Genomic DNA, 23,628 nt, shown 5'->3' on the forward strand with positions numbered 1-23,628 from the left:
AGGTTCTGTTAATAGAATCAGATGTCTGGCAAGGAATAAAAGGTTGAATTTGATTTTTGTGAGGAATCCTTGCTAATACACATGAAAGAAATGTGCTTGGATCTTTCATCTAGTCTACTGGGCGCGCTAAGCGCAGAGCAATGGTAATGATGCAGTTTCCATAGCGACCGGTTCATTGGAGGGCTAGACCTCTGTCTAGGGTGCTGTCAGTGTGTGAGGAGGTTCAGAGAACAGAGTGTCCCAAAGAAGGGCTGCTTCCACCTAATCCAGTTTTAATTGAACTCCAGAGACTTTGAAGTGAAGCTGCGGAGCAGGCAGCTACTATTCCAACTCGGAACGAAGGCCCGGCTCCGCTAGGCCTCAGCTGCTTCTCGCTCCTGATAACTGCTGTTAATGAGCGGCCTGAAGAATTGCTGCAGCGGTGACTGCTACTCTTTCTGTAGCCTGATCCAAGTTTCTGCTGTAAATCCTGTTATTTCAGTAACTTTAGCATGGCTCTATGAGTCTCCCAACATAAACTCGCTCTGCAGTTGATGCTTTTCCGTCCCATTTTGAAAAAATGGCGTTGGGCTGTTAGCAGTGTTTCCACCATCTCAACAAATGCCAGTCTCACAGGGTAAAAGTAATATTTACATTGCTGATTTTACTCATGATATCCATGTAATAAGTGTTTAAATTTGAAATGTGCCGATTCGTAGTAACAATCAGTCATGCTTTAATTGCTACTACTGAAATGCAGAGAAATGCAGAAATACATTCCTGATTCTCTCTAAAAATAAGCACTGAAATTATAAGCTCCAATTTTAAGATTGGAAGGATGAATACTAGCAAAACTACTAAGAAATTTTTGTACACAGGGACCACAACTTTGTCTCTCTTGTCACCTCTTTTGATGTTGTGCTCTTTAAAGGATATTTATATGCATGTGACAAAAGCAAAACACAGCAGTTCTGAGTAGCACCACAGAATTATACAAATCTGCCAATTAGTGGGGCTGGCTTGTGGATGTGGTAGGGAAAGTGTCAGCGTGGCCCAACTGATAGTTCCTCTGTTTCAGAAATGATTGTAACCATAGGCAGTCTCTGTTCCTTTCATCACATTTCAGGAGTTTGGTTTCAGAATAATTATGCATTTTTGCCTTCTCTTTCTGTGTGTGTGGAGGGGTGTTGGGAGAGGAGGAGAAGTTGTCTGTCGCACTTGCATTGGGGGGAAGATGAGAGATTAACTATAAAGGAAGAAGGTGTGGGAGATGATTTCCTTTGTAAGTTCTGAGCTTCTGTGCTAGCTGCTTTTGGTTTGCCCCACTTGTTCGTTGTTATAAAATTCACAGATGTAGTATGGTATTTTACATTGTGTTGTGCAGTGCTCTTTATAGAGCTTCTGTTCTCTGTGCTGCAAAAACAGTTTATTTGTGAACATATACTACATGTGAGGCAAAATCCTCCGTTAAAAATCTACAGGCGGGTGATTGTGTTCAAAAACAGTCTCTGTTATATTAAAGGCTTGAATTTTACTTTTCTTTTTTTCATCTCTTATTTCTCTTTTTTATTTATTCACAGTATATTACTTAAGTGAAATTGTTGTATGAGTGATGATGTTAAAGAGGATTATATTTGCAACTCTTTTTCTGTGATGGATTTGTGTTAGAAGTATTTGTGTTTGCTAAAATGGACAAATCTCAGATATTTTCCTTTTGCATGTGGTTTGTTAATCTGAGGCAGAGGAGTGTCCAATCTTGCTGTCTCTTAACACTTACATAATTAAGCTTTGAAATGAAAAGGAAAAAGTGAAGAAACAAAGAAACAAAGTGGCTGAGGACTAAAAATGGGATTAGTTTGAATTGTGAAGGCAGACTAAGCATCTGTGTCTGTCAGATGGGATGACAGGAATTGTAACAAGTTACTTTGACAACCGCTTACTCCATAGAGAGATTATGCTGAGTTCATTTGCAGGTTTGTGTTTAACCTTAGCTGACAAAATGATACTTAACCTCTTATACAGCCAACCTTTATACTTCTAGAATTAATGAATGTTGCCGTAACGATAAACGTAAGGAACATTTTTTTTCTTTGAAGACATTTTTTCTTTTTTATTTGTTACAGTCCTGTTATTACAATGCTAAAGCAAGTGTGGATGCATCTGATGGCACTAGTAATACATTTTCAGAATATGCTTTTATATTTTGCTGATGTTCTAAACCTTTTGCAATATTTCTGAAACTGCCTTGGTTATGGAAAACACAGTTAATATGGAAAATACAGAAAAAATAGAGCAAATTTTTAGAAGGCCTTGGCGTGAATTGAGTTTAGGACTTCAAGAAGTCCACAATAGCATGATTATCATAGCATGATTTTAAATTTGAGAACACTAATTTTGCTTCAGGTTTTGCATATAATTGGTAGAATACATGTTTGTGCATCAGACAGTTTCTCTTTCACAAGACGTTACCTATACTCACAACATATTGAAAACATTTTTTTTTCTCTCTCTTTCTCATTTCTAGATTCTGGCATATACAGAAGGACTCCATGGAAAATGGCTCTTTTCAGAGATTCGAGCTATCTTTTCTCGACGTTACCTTCTGCAAAATACAGCACTGGAGATATTCATGGCAAATAGAGGTACTGTGAGTTTAGGGCCATCTCAAGTACTGATTTGGGGACATATGCTTTCTGTTGGGCTGTTTAGTCGCTCTGTTTTTTGTTATGGATTTGTGTAAGTAGTGGAAGGGTTTGGATTAAGTGCCTCAATATTTAAATTAGTATATTTTTGTATCGTATTTTTTGTTTCCACTTTTTTGTTTGTTTGTTTGTTTGTTTGTTTCTTGAGGAATTAGGTTCAAACACAGTAACTGGGCATTAGCAATGCCTCACTTTCCTTTATACCCACATGTTTATTTGGCATTTAAACATTCTTGCTTAAGGCATACCTACCTCTGATCTGTTATGCTTCAAGGATTTTTTTTTGTCTCTTGAGAGGGTTAGCAGTTACTAGTTATACATGCTGAGAACAGAATGAGAACTGCACTACTAGATTGGACCAGTGACTGGTGTAGCTTTGTGCTGTATTTCTAGTAATAGTATTCCAATATTATAATATATTTCAAATATAGGTATGCAATAATCTGCAGCTCTTAGATATCTCTAAAATTTCTATATAAATGGAGAAGTGCAGCTTTCAATTAGATCTTAGTGCAAGTCTACGAAATAAATGTGGACTTAACCCTGCGTGATTATGAACATTTTTTTCACTCTTCACTTTCTTCACTTTCTTTTTCAAACATACATGTATATATGTAGTCTGACAAGTCACTCAAAATATAGCGAGTTTAGACTTCAGAGAATTTTATTCTGCTATTTTCTCCTCTTAAATTTTATTCTAAACCAGGTTATATGATGTCTTTGCAGTTTAAACTAAGATTCTTCAGTCACTTCTAGTGGTTTTGTACTGATCATGAAATTTTGAAAACCAGGTTTTGAAATATGTATACAAAGACATCAAATAACATAGGTCTTAAGAGGACACTTTTCCAATATAGAGAAGTTTTTTGGTAGTAATATTAAACAGTGTTGTCCTTAAGTCAGTATGCATTTCACCAGACAACATCTTTTATACAGTTAACATATCAGTCAAATAGTTTTTCTCTGAGTTTAAAATTAACTCTAACCTTAAACATAGCTGGTAAGGAATCAGACATAGATCTTGCAGAGAGCATCATTATGCATATCTGGAAGTGCATATCATCCACTGGAATATTAATCATGTACTCAAACAGTTTCATATTTTGGAGCCCCTATAAACTAGCCTCTGTGAAGTCATAAATGTCCACTGGTGGTATCACAACTGGATTGTGTTATTCCAGTTTTTAGGTTTTTAGGTTCCTATTTCATGAGTGTCATTTTGTGTTTCAGACAAAACATGAAGATAATATATATTAAATATAATAAACGTTAAATATATTGATATTGAAAATGCAAAATAAACTGATAAATGTGATGCAGTTTATACATAAAATATCATTTTTTATTTAGTTCTAGTTAGTCAGTGTGTACATAAAGATTTACCTTCTGTTCAGAAAGCAAAACAACTGTAGGCTTCGTAAGCTTTGGGAAAGTGTCAACTTCTGCTGAAATTCCTCTCAGCGGAAAATAGAAGTAGTTCCAGAAATTGTATAAAAATGTATGTATAGTAGTCTCAAGGAAACATGTCTATTTTTTTTTATCTGTTCAGCACCTAAGCTTAGGTTTAAGTTTTATTGGGCCAGAAAGCAAAAAATAAATGCTGCAAAATAACATTGTATTTCATTTCTTGTGTTCACAGTTGGTGTCATGTTCAACTTCCCTGACCAAGCAACAGTAAAGAAAGTGGTTAATTGTCTTCCTCGAGTCGGTATTGGTGCTACTTTTGGATTACCCCAGACCAGGTATTTTACAGTTTGAATAAATTATACCTGTGATTTTTTTTTTGTGAGTTCTTTTTTTTTTTTTTCATCAAACCAACCTATATGGTTTAAAGCATTTATACCTCCTGGTTTACAAAACATGCACACCCTCAAGCCTGTCAATTCTACATGCTTTTTGGATTGTGTTTATATAATGAAGACTTTTGGATTTGAGGTTATTACTGTGATTTCTGTCTGTTACAGGGAAGGTAACTTCTTTTTGCAAGTGAGACTCAATCACTTACCATACTTAAGTAAAATACAGTTCTTTATGGTTACCAACCCACTGAAATTTAAGACTGATATGACTGATAGTAGGACTGATTAGCTTTTATGGTAGTTTTCAATTATATTAGCTTGACTGTAACATCCTTGAATCCTCTGTAGTATTTAAACCCAGATGAAAATGATTGTTCCTCATCAAGGGGATATTGTAGTAATGTGTAGGACAATATAAGCTAAACAGCATGTGAAGGATTAGTATGGTATGTTTGTCTTCCAGCTCTGGAGGACAGAGCTAAATCTGACTTAGGGTAAGTGGGAAACTAGTAATGCTATGGCAGGATGTGAGTTTGGATCCTAAAACTGAAGATTATGATTCAGTTTGCTATGATTTTAGCAGAAGATATGGGCTCAATTGCAAGATATGTTCTGGATGGGAGTCAGCAACACACCTTAATGTTCACTGAGGCTGATGGAAGTAGTTTTTGAGGTTTCCCCCATGTCTATTGGATTGCTTAACTCTTGGATTTTAGTGAGTGATAAAAATATTTTGAAGTAGATTAATTTCTAAAGTTTTAGAAGAAACAACATCTAAGGAATAGATTTATTCTTCTTTCTAAAAAAATGTGTTTTTGTAAAGTATTCTGTACATATGGATTGCTAAACCACATCAAAACATTTTAACCATGTCCAGAAAAAAATTCTTTTGAATTGCTGATTGCTATTATTGTTGCTCTGTAAGATCTTAAGGATTTCTATTTACAGAAGTGAGTTATATGTGAAAATTTTAAAATATAAATGAAAGTATATACAAATCTGTTCAAAATTTCACATCTATCTATATTGATAAATAGGTTTAGTTTAATGACATTTACAGAAATTAAAAAAAATATATATTTTCTATAACTGTTTTCTTATATATATAATATTATATCGTATATATATGTATCTTATATATATATATGTATCTTTTATATATATATATATTTTTTTTTTTCTACCAATACCAGTAAAGATTTATTAATGGAAATTATATCTAGATTTTTTCCCCCTATATTATATGGTTCTGGTATTTACAGATGTTTTTATGATAAACAAGACAATCTTGGGAATTTTATAATAAGCTCTTCTCTGCTTGATTTAGCACTTCAAGGAGTGGCTTTGTATTCATTCACAAACATTGTGAAATCTGGCATCAGATTCTAAAAGTTTAATTGAGTTGTTTATGATTTACTCTCCAACACTGCCCAGAATATCAGTCTCAAGAGGATGGACTTCATAATGAAAGTTTTATCATCTTATCATTTTTTTCCTTTGTACTGGTGGAATTTAAAAATCCATTCTGAAAGGTGACTTTATTCTTAGGTGATATTTTAAGTTGTGTAATATTCTTATTTAATGGTCAGGCATGTCTCTAAATCACTAGTAACATGTTTCTGTAATACATTAGGCCTTTGTGGAGAAGCTAAATTTGCACAGCTGTAAAGGTTTCTGTTTGAAAGTTTTCAAATCTTGACATATCCAGTTGTCAGATGTTTTAAGTTTTTTGCTCTGATTAGATAATAAAAGTTTAAAAATGAACTTCAGGTATTGAAAATAGCAGTTTAATCTCCAGAGAAATCTAGCACAGAACTAGTAAAAAGAATATGTACAACTGCCACTACATTCAGGTAGGTAAAAAGGAGGATCCACCAGGTTTTTCCATTATTTTTTTTTCAATATTTATTTTTGTTTTCCAGGCGCATATCTTTGGCTAGTCCACGACAGATTTTCAAAGCTTCGAATATGACCCAGCGATGGCAACACCGAGAAATTTCCAACTTTGAATACCTGATGTTTCTAAACACTATAGCAGGTAACACAAATTACTATAAAGACTCAGGAAAGGAAGCATTTAGTTAATTGTGGCACAATCTCAGAAGTCATAGGGCACTGCTACGTTTTGCCCTTTGAACAAGTAACTTTTCCTATGTAAAAATTTGTTGTGAATAATAACTTCACAAAATTCTCCTAAATGTACTTTGTTCATAATTATACATGGCATGGTATGCAATTAAAAAGCTGTACTGAACTGCACTTAAAAATATAGCTCAAGTCAGAATATCTTGACTATTGTGGAAGGACAGAATCTACACAAACCGTATTTAGTAGTTTCAGCAATAGTAACTTCTTTTTCCCTTAGGATTCTAAGTTTTGATACTTGTAAGTACTATCCTCTCTAAATACTGCTGATGTAACAAGGTCTCTGTAGGTCTGGAACCCTCTGGGAAGTGCCAGCTGGGGAGCAGGATATTTCTGGAGCCAATAAATACTACTGTTACAGGACAGATGAGTGGTCTCTGAAGTGTGGTGTTTGGATCACCGCTATTGCTGTGCCAGTACACCATTCATCCATTTCCAAATCCTAATGCATTCCCCAGTGCAGTTATCCTAGTGTCTTGTTCTATAAATGCATAGCTATAGTTCATGTGTCCTTTCTTGGCCCATTAGTTTTTAACCAAATTGACTTCAGTTTAGTAAATGGAGGTTGTAAGGTCTCATTACCACTCTTTCATTTCCCAACATATTTTGTCTGCAGAGCAACTGCGGCCTGTGCAAAATTTCTCAATTTTCAGCTCTTTTCTATGCTATAGACAGTGTTGAAAGGTCTACTACTTCCCTTTCAGACTTGTCTGTTTCTAAAAAAGACTGGTAGAGCAAATGCCTGTGCTCACACTAATTACATTTTATATAAATGGTCAGATTTGCTAGTTTCTGCAATCAGTCATTAAGTCGGGGATGCCAGGGTGCTGGCAGATTTTACAGAAGTAGGGCTGGATTTACATGCCTCCTTACTGCCCAAGTGGAATGAGGCAAGATCCTGACACTGTTTTCTGTGTCTCTAGTGAATTAACCTTTTCAGCTTTAATGTATTGAAATAATAAAGTGAGTTCTATCTACTTGCTTTTGGAAGTTTAAAGGAATGAAAAGATAGCATTATGGAAAAAGGGAAAGCCTAGTTTCCCATGATGGGGAGGTAAAAGATTGTTGTGATGGCTGTTAATTTGAAACAAATAAAGATGTAAGTGTCATGTATCCATAATCCTGAATAATGTGTGATGTGTCCAACTGATAAGGAAAAGAAAGGATCTAGCTATATCTAGCTATACCATTTATAATTTCTGGAAACCATGATGGACAAATACTGAATGGTGAAAGAAAGCTAGGAAAAGACAAACTTAGGGTGAGTTTTAGATTTTTTTAATTATTTTTTTCTGGCAATCTGATAGTTTGGGTCATAAAATCTCTCTAGGGAAGAAGTAAAAGCCTGTTCTTTGAGACTTTTAAGACCAGACTAGACAAAATCTGAGGACATGTTGATAGGAGGTGATGTGAATGAATGAGCTTCTGCAACAGTATAATAAAGACAGAATCCAAACAAAAATTATGCATTTTAAAATTATAAACCAGATTGCTTGTAACATGTATGTGTATGTATTGTGTATAGGAGACTATTCTAACTGGAAATTTTGCTTTTACTGGAGGAAGGATATTGTTTCTATCTTACAGATGCATGAAGGTGCATATGTGAACCCAGATCCAGAATATGTATATTCTGGATATACATATATATTACAGATTTTCTCTTTCATTATATTTTGGCATATTCACAGATGATCAAGGAGAATTCACCTTAAAATGAATTCTCTGGATGAAATGTGTGTCTCTTGTATAATTTCTGAAATAGTGAGCTTCTTCACATACTAAATTTAATGCCGTATGCAAAATTGTTGCTTTAATTTTAATATAAATAAAAGTCATTGGACTGTTGTATTTTTTCAAGTGTTTCATTTCAGAGATAGAAGACAAGGTGAAAAAGACAAAGAAGGGAGAAATGTATAGAAAATTAATTAATTTAACTCTTACTGCCAGCAAACCAGTTTATAATTAAAGTGAAATGAGCTGAAATGTTTAAATACTAGCAATTTGCAAACTTTTTTATTGTCCTTTTCAGTAAAGCAAGGTAGAACACTGAAACAATAAAGAATCTGAAATAAATTACAGTTCTTTTGAGGAACTCATGAAACTATATGGTTGCATCTTTGGAGGCTCGTATTTTAGTTAAGTGTTAACTCCTTTTAACTCAAGTTTCTGTTGTTTGTCAGGTCGCACTTACAATGATTTAAATCAGTACCCTGTCTTCCCTTGGGTTATCACCAACTATGAATCAGATGAGTTGGACCTTACACTTCCTAGCAACTTCAGAGATTTGTCAAAGGTATTTGTCATCCGATACTCTTTTTGTTCTCTCCAATAATTATCACAGTAGTTTTCAGTCTCGTTCATGTCTTCTGCTGTGTGTGATGCATTAATAATGCACAACTGTTAACTGTGTTTCATTTCTAAATACATATACTGATAATAGGGATAAGGTTGTTTTTGTGGAGAAATGGACTATCAATGTATTCTTATTACTTCTCATTGTTTTAATTTAAGAATTGTTAATGGAAGTACTCTTAGTTGGAACATATACATTTAATTTCAAATTTTAATGAAGTTAGGGATGACAAGTCAGCTAAAGATTAAAAATTTGCCAAATATTTTCCTGGTTTTCTGATGAGAATTGTGTTTTTAGTAGTAAACCTATAATACCATATTTTAAGAACTTTTAAATCATTACCCATATTCCCAAATTAGAAACTATTTTTTCATTTCCTCTGTGAAACAGCTTCAGGTATGCTTAAGTAATGCAGCTGTCCTTTGTCAAATAAACAAAGGATGGTTAGTTTCTTACAGCTTTGATGAACTACTTTCTCATGGAGTAGTCTTGCTTTTCTAAGGCTCTTTCCCAAATGAACATACATGGATGCGATATTATATAGCTTGTTTAAAGCTTTGTAGAATGTGATTATTTTCTTTCAATCTTTTCCAAGCAGGTAATATTTCATTTTACAAAGTGTAAGCATCTCATTTTCTCTACAAAGACTGGAATTATTGAATCATAGCATGGCTTGGGTTGGAATGGACCTTAAAGATCATCTAGTTCCAAACCCCCTGTCATAGGCAGAGATGCCACAAACTAGGTGCTGGACTAGTTAAATGGACCTAAAAACTGTATCTTTTTCTAAAAGCTGGTTGGCATTTGTAGCAAGGGGAAATAATTAATTAGTGGAAAAACTAAAGAAAATATTTTAATTAGAACTTTTTTTTTTTTTTTAATTTCTTCTATACAAAACAGTATCATGATAGAAAAAAATCCAAAAAGAAGGCAGTTTAAAAAAGTTCCTACTTTCAATTCATTATTGATTAAACTAAGCATAGGTCTGTTTGAATATCTCCAGAAAAATGATTTTTTGACTACACATTTAGTACTTTAACTTTTAAAAAGCACTGTGCAGTCATCAAATAGATATGTATATATGTGTATATGCATATGTATATATATTTACAGACTATTCCATGCGTTTCTTGTGTATATATATGATACATATATTATAGCTATATAATGTAAATATATAAATATATAAAATATATATATAAATTTCATACATATATATTATATACAAATAAAAACAAATATATAATATTATAAGTGCAAAGCAGAGCGATGCTGAGGTACTGTAATTGTAATATTTTCTAATAATACTACTCAAGTTGAATAAGTCATGAACTTGAACATCAGCTCTGTGTAGCTTGAATTAGTACATCAATTAAATGTATTAATCATTCTTACTTTCCTTGATTATGGTAAGATTTTTGCAACCTCAATTTCCATTAATTTTTGTTAAATAGTAATGAAAATATAATGCTATTACTAAAATAATTAAAGACAAAAAAGATTGCCCACCTGTTATACTTCTGAGGAATCTCCTTTTAAATCTATTTTAATTTGTAAACTCATTAACTCAGTCAGAGCTGTAGTCCTAGTTTTTCTGCCTCCACCCTGAAACAGAAGTAAGTGCAATGTAGAACAATTTTCCTCACTTTAGGTTAGGCACCACTCTTGCCTCTGGTAAAAAATTAGATAGGAAAACCACTCTTTTTTGATGTGATTTTTTATTAAAGTTATTTTATGGTACTCTGTTATGTGTTGTTGGTGAGAGCGCATCTGTATGTAACTGCTGTTCTGGATGAATGCATGTCATTCCATTACACATAATGAAAGTCTTTATGCCATACCTATCTCAGATACAGTAGTTCAGGTTTTGGTTACCATTTAGGCATTTCTAGGAGTATCAACTCTATGTAGTTTAAATGTTAAACTGTCAGGTAATGACTTCATGGCAAATATGTGAAAAACTTGCAGTACCTTGTTAACGTTCAATTATGAGTATGTTTGAATATAATGTGTGTTGTGATATTTGCATTCTTGTACCTTGTCTTTGGGGTAAAACTTCAAAACAACTGCTAGTTATGTATTGTAAGATGCCTATGCATCCTACAGAAACAGTCCTTTTGGACTGTTAAAGGTTTTAAAAATATTTAAAGATATTTCACTTAACATTTTACATGGTTTTAACAGTCCTATTGTGGGACTTGAAGAAAAAATGTCAGGTCAATATTTTTACTTTTTTGGGGTTCCTAAGAAAATTAGAAGTGAAGGTTTTTTTTAGAAGTTGCAAGTTGAAGTTACATATGTAGAATGACAAATATGAATAACAGTTTTGTTAATATATTATCTAGAAGTCCACAGTTAGTACAGATTTAAAGAACTGCAGTGTATAGGTTAAACCAACACTTTATTTAAACAGCTTCTTATGGCATTGTTTTAAACATCAGTCACACAATGATAAACCAAAGCAACTGAAATGGATTGTGGTTAATATTACTGTCAGTCTGACAAATGTTCCTGACAAATGCCAGGAGTGCACTGCCAGTCTGTTACCCGGCTTTGAGTCGGGTTTTTATTTCTTAAGAGGTGACAATGGTTTGGAATGAGTATTACATATTATATTTATAGCTACATATATTTTATTTATACAACAGACACAGTTTCCCACCAGAACATGTCCCATTTTCCGTATTATGTTATTCAAAAACACATTTTTTTCCTTTTCTTTGTTCAGCGGAAGCAATAAATTGTGATGTGTTTCTGGACTTGGTTAAGGGAAAAAAATGAGGTAAACATGGAAAACACTGAATTATCAAAGCATGATTTTACTCAGATAAGTTTGTTACGGGATCTTGCTCTATGCTGTTGATAATTTATCTTTCGTAAGACACATAATTTTTGCAAGATCACAAAATGACACTACTAGAAGAAAATTGCAACCTTTTTAAATCTTCTTTTGTCTTCATCATAGCTACATGTGTACATAATATTTTTATTCTCATTTTTGTCATTTTCTTGCAATGTTCGCTAAATCATCATCAATTTTATAGTGGCTGTTATGTAAGCAATGACTTCTGTTCCAGCCAAGTGTACAAAAGCATCAAATAACTCTCACCTTTATTGAAGTGAGGGTTTTAATTGGTATGTGAGAGCCACTGATATCAAAGACAGAAGAGAAGTAATATATACTTATACTATATAATATATATATATTATATATATAATGTTTACTATAACAAAGAAGGCTAGTTTTGTTATTCTAATGTAAACTTCACTGTTAATTGCTCTTCAGCATGTCAACTTGAATTCTGTTGTAGGGTGTGCATCTCAGGTGCACAAATTCACCGTTCATATAACTCATGCTAATATTTTCCTATGTGAGGAGGTAGAGTGGGAAGGGCATGAAATTTGCTTACTATCTCTTGTTATCTTTGGCAAGGAGATAGAAAGTAGCAGGTGTTTTGATCTGCAACCGTTGTAATTTTGCAATATTTTTTTTTAATGCTCTTGCCTAGAGAGGCATTAAAACTACTAGAAACGTTCTGTGAATAAATGCTTTTCATGAAGGAAAAGTAAAATGACATTTTATTCATCTCATGCTCCAACACAGGAGTCAATATAGGTAATTACCAGATAAAACTCACCAGTGTCCGTCTGAGGATAAAGTGTGTTCCAAAATTGGGCATTGTAAGAGGGTGAGAAGAACAATGTAAGAACTAACAATAATGGGTGCAGTGGCAATGACTTATTTTGATCGGCAATTGCATCTGGAATTTGGATAGTGAAACCTGTGACACTTGACACTGCTGGGCTCAGCTTCTGCCCTGGTTGCCTTGTCTCTGTTATTTCAGGCAGTAAATTTGTCACCTGTGACAAAAGATAGCACTTAATTAAAAAGCATTCCAAACCCAGACAGGATAAATTCTGAAAGAAGGAATAAATATCATTACTCTCAGGCAGTTCATGTGAATCCCTGCTTAAAAAAAAGGGCAGTACAGGAAATAAAATATTTCAACCTCTGTGTCTGAGTCCCTGGCAGTTAAGAAAAAGTCCAGTATATTTCCTACAATTCTGGGTCACCACAAGAAACAGTGGTAGAGATATGAAGGCTGGCCCCACACTACGGTGAGACTGAAGCAGTGATATCTGAAAATGAGACACATTTTTCATGATTCATTTGTTAGTCTATTATGGATTTAAATCTTTTTAATATGAAACACAATTATCAGATTCTTGTATGCATCTGGTATCAAGTTGTCATGCTTTTTGTGAAACAAAACTCTTTTTTTTGAGGAGAGGGACACTCCATACTTTCCAAAACACTAAGCAGAATAAGGAACAGTTGAGAGAAACAATATAAGTTAAACATATTTATGTTTAATAACATAAATTTTTGCCACTTCTGAATGGGGGGACAATTGGTTTTGTGAGACTCTGCAATGCCAACAACCCTCAGACAGCTTCCTTCAGGGACTTTTATGAATGGCAAAATTGATCAATTATCTTTTCTGACAGCTGAGTCAATCTGTTGCATCTTGTCTTTCGGCACATGTGGAGACAGAGCTACAAATGGTCCTGCTGTCACAGTGGCCATGCTGTGGGTGCCAAGGTTGGTTTTGCAGCACCATGGTCAGGCACCACCCGGAGCAATGACTTGGTGCTTCAGCACCATGGACAGGGCTTGCTCCACACAAAGGCGAGCAATTCAGCCAAAAAGCAGCAACGCACCTCGAGGAAAATGTGTTTAGTTAAGTGAAATAGGTACTGATTGACAAACCTGGCTTACCTGTGAGCCTTGGAGATACTAAACTGTTCGTTGTGTGTGAAGCAATTCAAGCTGTTTGGATTCTAGTATCAATCTCTGTGTGATAACCAGTAGCATACTTGTTTCACTTTCTCTCTGAATGGTGTTAGGATTTTTAAAGGTAGAATTTTTGTGCTGATATTTTAGTTTGAGCCTCATGCAGCATCTGACTCTGGACCTTTTTCAGAATCAGCGTGTAATTTCCATGCATGTTTTGCTAATTCTTCCTCCACAACTCTTAAAGAGACCTACCAAAACTGAAATCTCACCCAAATACATTTCTGAGGTAGTTATTGGAACATACATTCTGAAATCATACTCTTAGTCTAGGTAGAATTTGTTAAATATTTTGGGAATTTTCAGAGAGTATTACACTAGCATAATCATCCTTCTATAACTTTGTCCCTGTCCCTGTCCCTGTCCCTCCCCCTTTTTTTCTTGCCATTAGTTGGTTATTCTCTGTGTCAAATAGTCTCCTCTATAGAAAAAGTAGTTGAATGATATGAATGCATCTCAATACTATTACTTTTTCTTCCCTGTTTGCATTTCAGATGCATATCGTGATTTCTAGAATTGCTTGCTTGAAAAGAACTAAGAAAAGCAATCTTTTTATTTATTTATTGGTAGTGAGGATAATAGTCATCATCTTCCTCTGCATCAAAGAATGCCATTGTCTGTAATAGACAAATACTCAAAGAAGAGAAAAATAGTAACTCAGAATTAACAATGAACATTCAAAATGTTCACAGAATCACAAAATTTCTAGATTGGAAGAGACCTCAAGATCATCGAGTCCAACCTCTGACCTAACGCTAGCAGTCCCCACAAACCATTTCCCTAAGCTCTACATCTAAACGTCTTTTGAAGACTTCCAGGGATGGTGACTCCACCACTTCCCTGGGCAGCCTGTTCCAATGTCTAACAACCCTTTCAGTGAAGAAGTTCTTCCTAACATCTAACCTAAAACTCCCCTGGCTCAACTTAAGCCCATTCCCCCTCGTCCTGTCACCAGGCACGTGGGAGAACAGGCCAACCCCCACCTCGCTACAGCCTCCCTTGAGGTACCCATAGAGAGCGATAAGGTCGCCCCTGAGCCTCCTCTTCTCCAGGCTGAACAAGCCCAGCTCCCTCAGCCGCTCCTCGTAGGACTTGTTCTCCAGGCCCCTCACCAGCTTCGTCGCCCTTCTCTGCACCCGCTCAAGCACCTCCATGTCCTTCTTGTAGCGAGGGGCCCAAAACTGAACACAGTACTCGAGGTGTGGCCTCACCAGAGCCGAGTACAGGGGGACGATTTGTTATATTAATTTGTTATTCTTAATTTGTATCTGATGTTGTTGTCCATTCCACTCTTGCTCAGATGCCTTGGACATGCATAGGTTTCTAACTGGAAATAAATTGTGGGTGGTTCATAACCCTTTGAATGATCACAGGAAACCATAGGACACATGTCTGGCTTTAAAATATACTAACAAACAAAATAAAGTGATTTCACACACATCTTGGGTCATAACATGGGTGATATGGGGGAAATAAAGGAGGAGACAATTATTTGATGTATCTTTATGTGGCTTTAAGAACTAGTAGAAAGCAAATAAAGTTAGGAGAAAACAGGTTCAAAATAAACAGAAGGTAACAGGCTCTTCACACAATGTGCTGATAAGTTTTGGAACTCGTGTCTGCAGGTTTTTGTGGATGCTAAAAGTTTATGTGAATTGTTCCTGAAAAAACAGCTGTAACAAAAATCCATTCAGAGACATAAATATGTAAAGAAACATCATATTGTTGGAAGTCTGGATCACTGGGATGTGGGAGGGTGTTGGGGAATGTATCGCTGTATGGTTCTCCCATTTTTGAAATCTTCACAGTTTGTGATTGATCCACATTACAGGCAAAAGGATCACTTTCACAAGGTTTTTGGTCTCACCCAGTACAGACAGACATATGTTTTTTATGTGCCAGACCAGTAACAAATTGCTGCTGCTTTTTCAAATTATGGTTAAGCATGATCACTTTGTGGAAGTTAGATGTTTTTGCCATCTTGGTATATGGTTTCTGGGTTTGTTAAGCTCCCATAAACAATTTGTCAGTCTGTTGGGGAAACGTTTTGTCTATACAACTGTTATCATGCTTTAGCTTGTAGTAATTTTGCAAGTTTATATACGCAGTGTATGATTTTAAGGTAAATGCCTTCATTGATCTGACATTGTTTTATGACTTCAAGTTACAGTGTCTTTTTTATCTAGTCTAAACTGTTTTTCTGTGTGATTACAATAGCACTAAGGTTTAAAGGCAACTTTTAGTTTATAAAAAAATTCAAATAGCAAAACTAAACCAAAATATAATGTACTGAGAAGATGAAAATCTTCTGATTTCTGAATGAAAAAGGAATTGCTAGTGGAAGGTAATGAGAGATTGGAAATGATTGTCCTGCTCTTCATTCCAGCTTACCTTTCCTTTTGTTAGTGTTGTTTCTTACATGTCTTCCTTTGGTGTTAATTAGCACCAAATTTGCATTTGCAAAAAGTCTTGAATGTGAAAATCCTCACAGCCATTCTTGAAAAAGACTATCAAAAAGTGAGACCTTCTTCCTTTCTGCTCTTCTCCCCTCCCCACTACTCTCCTTCCTCCTGTGAAGAAAAGGCAGAGAGGGTGTTTTCACTATCTGCTGCCTGCTGCCATGATTCAAGTATATGTGAATTCTCGCTAAATTCTGTTTCTGGAAATCCATAAAATGATTTCGTTTGTCTCTGTTTTTTTGTTTATAATAAATGAACGGTGATGCAGGGATTTCTTGCACTTGACAGATTATGGACAGCATATACAATTGGTTGCTTTTGGCAGCAGGGTTACTTTGTGAGTGACGCAACTACAACGACAACGACATGCCTTCTTCACCTCTGGCAAGCAGCTTGGTTTCTCGTCATGATTCCCAGGGACATGCAACTTCCTTTCTGCCTAAACTTTTGGGAGCCTACATAACATAACCATTCCGTTCAGTTAACCTTCCCAGTAGTATTAAAGTGTAGTAATGTCTCAGATTTTGCAGTGTATGACACATTCAGTTTTGCTGAATAATTGATTAAAACTTATGGAAAAGCACGTGTGTGCTTAATTAGTTTGCAGTTCAGTAGTGCATTGTTTGTATACAAAGAGTTGTTTTGAATTCTCCTACAGCTGGTTATCTTAGCATTTGATTCTCCTGATAGCAGTATGAAGGCACAAAAAAAGGAAACCATGGAGATATTTCCTTCAAGTTAAAATTCTTCCAAGATTTTAGGTGACCTGAGGTGTATCCTGTTGTGAATTTAGCCGCTGCTAAACACAGTTTTTCTTTATTCTTTATGCTTAAGATTAAGTTATGATCCATTTTTCAAGTTTGGACTTTGGGAAGCTTCTGTGCTTTTCATCATTACTAGTGTTCATATAGACATGCTCAGACATTGTAGTTGTTAGCCACCTCTAGATCAGGTTTTGCCACTTTCTTGTCTCAAAGTATGTGTGAGATCTTAAAAAAAAAAAATCTTAATAATTAACCATAAATACAGTATAATTCAGTGCTGTTATTTTAAAGAGTACATGGATATGCCCACAAATACTTACTTAATTTGCACACAACTCTTTTTTTGCTTTTAATCACTCCCTTTTCTGAATTCTCAGTTTCCCATAAATATAAAATTTATTTTAGAACAAACTCTGATAGCATAATGAGATCTGGTATATTTATTGAAATACAGTCTTTTCAAAGAAAGCTTGTAAGTTTAGACAAGTATTTAAAAAGACATGTTTAGTTTAAAAAGCTCAGTGGTTTTAGTATGTATATAGTTTATTAAATTTATTTTAGAAAATATTGAGATAAGAGGATTATGGCATTTCATCCCATATACAGTGCATCAGGAAATGCCCCAGGACCCTTCATATGATAAAAATGCTGATCACAGTCTGCTGGTTACACTTGTCACTTAGATAAAGGAGCTGCTGGGAAATAGCTGTCTGCACCCTGAGCTGTGTGTACAAGTCTTAAATGAGGTGGCTGGTGGGCATTTGTCTGTCTTTCTTCAGTAGCGTAAATAAAAAGATATACCTGAGTGAAGAATTCATTTGCATGTCAAAATAACTGCAGGTTTATTGTTCTGGAGTACCCTTGACTGGCTTTTATTGCAATCATGTGCACCAACCTGTGTATCTAGGTAGATGCTGAGTCACTTCATATGAAGTTGTAAGAGAAGAGCCAGTCCAAAAGCTTATCCTGCTCAATATCTTGCCTCTATGAATAGCCAGTAGGAGGAGTCTAGTGAAAGCAGAAAAGAAAGAGGGCATATAAAGCATCATCTTTCCCTTCAGATAACTTCCCAGGTCTGGCAACCAGAAGTTTAAAGACTTTATGAACTGGAAAAATAATTGACGCAGTCATGTTTAATGGCCACTGATGGACTGGTGGTCTAATTGTCTTTGTTCTTTTTAACCTATTTGTGTTTGTTCTGCATTGCTCCCTGAGGCAATGAATCTAACAACTTAATTATGTGGGAAGGTATAATTTTCTTTGTTTTGTAACTAGGGTAATTCTGGCTTTTTTTTTTTTTTTTTTTTTTTAATCTGTCGTATGAAGTCTTGCTTGCAGCTCTTGTCTATACTAGTAAATGATGTAACTTCAGGCTACATTAATGAGAATAGGAAGCATTCTTCAGAACATGCTTTATATTATCATCTTCCTTGATTACTTTCTTCCTACAAATTTCCAAGTGTCGTAATTTTTTGAGATACCTGTATTCAGAATAAGAGATTGGAATTATAAGTACGAGCATAACGACTTGCTGAGAACCTTAGCTAGATGGAACACTAATAGAGAGGTCGGCCCCTCGGCAAGGTCACCAGAGACATATGTTGCCCTTAGTGGCTGGAAAAGAAGGCAGCATAGTTATATGAATTTTTCTGATTTCATGTTCTTGATGTCAAAATCATTAAAGTACAGTCATTAACGTTAGTAACTATTGCATAGTTTCAATATTGCACATACAAAAAGTGTTTAATCATAGGATTTCTTAGTTCACTAAGAAACCACATGAAAGTCAAGTAGCTGCTTGTGTTGAAGTTCTCAAAAACTGAGTGTAATGAGTGACTAAGATGTGATTTACAATATGATTTTCTTATACTAAGGTATAAGAAAGTAGATCAATTTAGAAATGGAGCAAAAGATTACCTATTTTCTAAGTGCTCACTGTGGCAGAAGACAAAAGTTCTGTCAAGTTCCATCCATATGACTACAGCAAAGCTTTGATATCCAAATTCATAGTTCCCCCCTCTTAACCTGATCTTTCTTGTAGGATTTGGGCATCTGCTGTGAAACCAGTGCATTTGGGGCCAGATTGATAAAGATGGTTATTCTCCTTCACAGAATCACAGAATTGTAGGGGTTGAAAGGGACCTCAAGAGATCATCAGGTCCTTGATAGATTATTTTTTTTCATGCTTTTAAATCTTTCCCAGAGCAACTCAAGGATCTGTTTAATAGATCAGTGCAGGGAGTTCAAACAGTTCAGCAGATGATTGTGTTTGTAGCTTTCTTTTGGATACTGTTCTTTAATGAATTTGAATTAGATATGGATTAAAGATAAGGCATCCTGTAAAGATGAGAGCATTGCAGGATATAATTTTCAAGAAAGCTGTACTCAGTTTTTTGAGAGCAAGGGTGGTAGCAATGAGTGAGAATAGCTTCAGAGGGGGACATGGCTCTTCTCACACACAAAAATGGCAGAGGGAAGAGTAGTGATTTACATTAAATGAGTTTGTTTCCAGATATTTCCCAGCTGATGTAAGTTAATAAAGTTGGGGTGTAATTAAACCCTTGCATCTGGTCTTTATATCTCTGGGAGGAAGAAGTTTTATCAGATGATCAGGAAGGCCCACTGACAATATTACAGATACTGGCTACTTCTGGGAGTTAATTATGTGCTACTAATACCAGCAGTAACTAAACAAGCAGTTCTCTAAAAATGCAAAGGTGGTTAGATTGCAATAGAGTGTTCAGCACTCAACGTATTTGTGACAATGAGAAGACTAACACTGGAACACTGAATGCATTTCAGATATCTGTATATTAAAATATGCTGATAAAGTGGGCAGGGCACAAAGAAAGATTAAGGCTGGAAGAAATGCCTTAAAATGAAAGATTTGAAGAGCTCAATTTCCTTTGTTTATTAAAAGTTTAATTGCAATCCGTAAGTACTTTTATATACAGAAAATATTGGGAAAGTAGAGACTTTGATATGTCAATGAGAGGCATAAGAAGATTTCTTTTGTAAACACACTAGTAAATTCATAGCCAAACTGAAGCACATATTGTTAAGAAAGAGGATGTCAATTGCCAAAAGAAAAAAGTTCCAAGAAAAAATAGTAGATTGTATAGATCTATTGTAATAGATGTACTCAAGAATCAGATGCCTTTTTGGAAAGCAGGTCGGCCAAATACAGCTCGTGTTATAATCAAGTATAAACAGTTGGGCTCAAAATCATGTAATGGAAAGGAATTTAATGACTTGTCATACAAACACAAGACTAGATGAGATGACCTAATAGTCCCTCTGTGCTTAAAGCCCAATGAATATATGAAAAATATCAGTAATGAAAACCAGATATTCGTCTTGAAAATAAAATAAATGAAAAAAACAACATACTTGGCAAGGGTGCTACAAAATATAATTTAACCATACAGACGATTGCATTCACAGGAATCCAAATACCTGGTTTGATCTGGATTGAAAAAAACTGTAAGAAATCAGAAAGAAAAAACATTTTTTTTTCCCTTTTCCTCCCCTTTTATCTTTTTTCATTGTCTTTTTTTTTTCTTTCTTTCTTTTTCTTTCTTTTTATTTTTTATTTTTTCTTCCATGGGTGCTGGACCCAAGCCTAGTAGCTCATTGATTTGTCAAAGTCAGTGTCATTATATGAATTCTTATAGGGAGATGTCACGTATTTTCTTAGTACGGTTTCCATACTGCTTAAGCTCAAAGGCCAGTTTTAGTATCTAGTATCTTGGGCATCAGCAAGCCCAGAAAACTTTCTGCCGTTCAAAGGTAGCTCTCTTCTTCTGTGGATAACCATCTTGTGTTTAGTGATAGATACAATCCTGATGATTTGACTGTGATTTTTGTCACTTATGTTTCTGTTGTCTGATTAATGTCGTATTCTATTATGCAAATACAAAATTAACATGAAAAGGTAAAGCTGAAACAATCAGTAAATCTCTAAAGTAGAAGTGTGAGCAGGTTGTGTGGAAGACTGGCTCAGTTTGCTGGGCCGATTCTAAGCTCATCAGTATTGAGAACTAAAACACGCATAGGAGACGTATGCAATGAGAGATACAAATGTGTGTCGTGAGATAACCAGCGAAAGAAGAGCCACTGATCCTAACTTCTCAATAGAAGAACTAATAGAAAGTTAGAAATAACAGGAACAAAAAAAGGGGGAGTAGAGGGGAGGTGTTAAGTAGAATATATAATAAGATGTCATAAAATAAAATGGACAGAAATCATTGAGCGTGTTTGAAAGTACAAAAACATAAAAATTGGGAAGACTGAGAGTGTGCAACACTAAGTTTGGTACTGTGACAGTGCTGTCATAACTTGTGACTACTGTGAGGAAGGCTAGGATATTTTTCAGGTCTTACTGTGGTAATAAATTCTAAGGAATTAACTTCTAAAATGCATCTAAGAAAGAGAGAACAGTTCATAGTTCTGTGGCATAAGATAAAAAGCTATTTTTGACATGTGAGTAATTCAGTTAATGAAAAAGAGGTGAAATATGAAAAATAATTGGCTAAGAAGTGATTTTTTTTCAATTTAAATATAAATTTTAAAAATATACATTTTCATTAATTTTTAAATCTTCCTAATTGGCCAGTGTAGACTTAGTTTCTGGATCTGACTACTTTTCCGAAGTCATAGGCACTTGCACAGACTTCCTGATTTCTAGTAGTAATGGTTAAGATTGCTGTCTTCACCAAAAGAAGTAACCATGAAGATGAAACTAACGTACCTTGACTACTTGTTTGAAGTAATTAAATGCAATTTATTGCCATATTTTCCACTCTAGTCTTTCATGGATTTTGAATATTAATAAGTCAAAAACTCTGCCTAGTATTATATGGATAGGAGACAGTAAAAATGTCAATGCTTGTTCTAATAAGAGAAGCCTTAGTAACAAAAGGCAGCGTGTATGAACCTGGTATGTCTGTTTATTTGGAGTAACGCTATTTAAAAATGAAATCTTATTAAATAGGAAATAAAAGCTCTTTGTTTGTCTTCTGAAATATGTAACTATAAATAAAGATATCGTAATTCTTTTCTTATAAGCCTTTGATCTGCTTATGTTTGGCCATTAGCAATTTTCCAAAATGAACATATTCCTCTTTTAGACGTGTATGTATAATTGAACATCTGTGAGAGTCCAGGAGAGATTCTGCCCTATTTAGAGGAGCGCCTTTGTTAGGGTGGTTTGATGCTGCAACAAGGCCTCTTCTGAAAACAGAGGCAAGATGTGCCAATGTTCCAGTAAAGTTGACACAAAATAATATTAAGAACCAACAAATATAACCATACACCATAGTTTCTGGACATATTTAACATCAGTAGATGGTAAGAGTCAGTGTGTTTTCTGAGTTGTTTTTCAACAAATCATTCATTTTTGTTCCATCTCAAAGAGAGAAAAAAATATTGGTCCAAAGTCTGAGGCTTACTATGTTTAGCACCTGGTTAAAATGTGAGGTTACTTATTTTAAGCTGCTGCTAGATTTGAGAGCACTTAAAAATTAATGGCAAATGAGTATGTTTTATAAATGGCTTGTAGGTGTCATGCTTGTAACACTGGTTGCTGTAACAGCCACTTCAGATCAAAACCAAGGTGATCATGCCTTTGGAAAAGAGAAAACAAAAACTCCCATAGCCCAGGTTTTCCTCTAGATTGAGCCATTTCTCAAATGAACTCTAACTTGAGAATGATATGCATTAGTCTTTTTTTTCGATACAGTTTGATAGCAGCTATAAGTGACTTTATTTTTGTGTCTTGACTTCTGTAATGTCATCCATTGTTTTTGCTTGTTGGATTTTTTCTCTCTCTGTTTTATTTTCCCCATCTAAATTAGTCTTTAATTGGTGAACAAATGCCTATTTTTGCTCTCCGAAAAGGGGTGCTGCAAAGAAAATACAATCTGGAATTTCTGGACATGAAAGCTTTTAGCTTGTCTTTCCTTAGTGGTCTGAGGCAAAGGGAAACCATGTTGAGCAAATTTCTGGTCTCACAGTTACATCTAGTATAGCTTAGTTTGGATTTACTCTTCCCCCTTGCCATTTACCACCAGGGGAGGGAATCCAGTATGTAATCAGGATTCCCTGTTAATTTGGAAATAAGAAATAATTACAAAATTTCAATCAAATATTTTTCTAAATGAAAAGTCAGGAGTATTTGAATATTCCTCATACGTGTTTTATTCTGTAGCTCAGGCATAGTTAACTGTTTACAGTGCAGCATAACACACTACAATCACCTCATTCTTAAAAGCAGTTGTCAGAAAAATATGGGCCTGCCTGGTAGAATGTATTAGCCCAATACATTGTCTCCATTTTATTATGAAGCTGCTGGGGAAGCTGTGATATACAGCACTGTCATTACAGATCTATTGTTAGAAGGGTCCTACAGTCTTCTGTGTGCTGCCATTAATTTATAGCAGTAAACAATATGTAGCCCTCCAACTGCAGCAAAGCAGAATCTTTTAATGAGGTGGATGTTATTACCACAATAAATCAGTGCATTCGTGTAATGTATAATTCAATGTGTGTATTCCCACTGTAACTTCTCT

At 34.9% G+C, this 23,628-nt stretch overlaps 1 protein-coding gene across 5 annotated transcripts in view; it reads left to right on the plus strand.

Moving 5' to 3' along the window:
• Positions 1 to 23,628, plus strand: part of LRBA (LPS responsive beige-like anchor protein) — a 392,983-nt gene that overhangs the window by 256,638 nt on the left and 112,717 nt on the right. For all 5 annotated transcript variants that reach the window (XM_084285540.1, XM_084285542.1, XM_084285541.1 and 2 more), the window contains 4 exons: positions 2,504 to 2,621; positions 4,321 to 4,423; positions 6,403 to 6,518; positions 8,809 to 8,921. In XM_084285540.1, the coding sequence (XP_084141666.1) occupies positions 2,504 to 2,621; positions 4,321 to 4,423; positions 6,403 to 6,518; positions 8,809 to 8,921 (450 nt within the window). The remainder of the gene's footprint in view (positions 1 to 2,503; positions 2,622 to 4,320; positions 4,424 to 6,402; positions 6,519 to 8,808; positions 8,922 to 23,628) is intronic.

This window comes from Netta rufina, assembly GCF_964035555.1.
Source record: "Netta rufina genome assembly, chromosome: 4".
In the NCBI taxonomy this organism is placed as follows: Eukaryota; Metazoa; Chordata; class Aves; order Anseriformes; family Anatidae; genus Netta; species Netta rufina.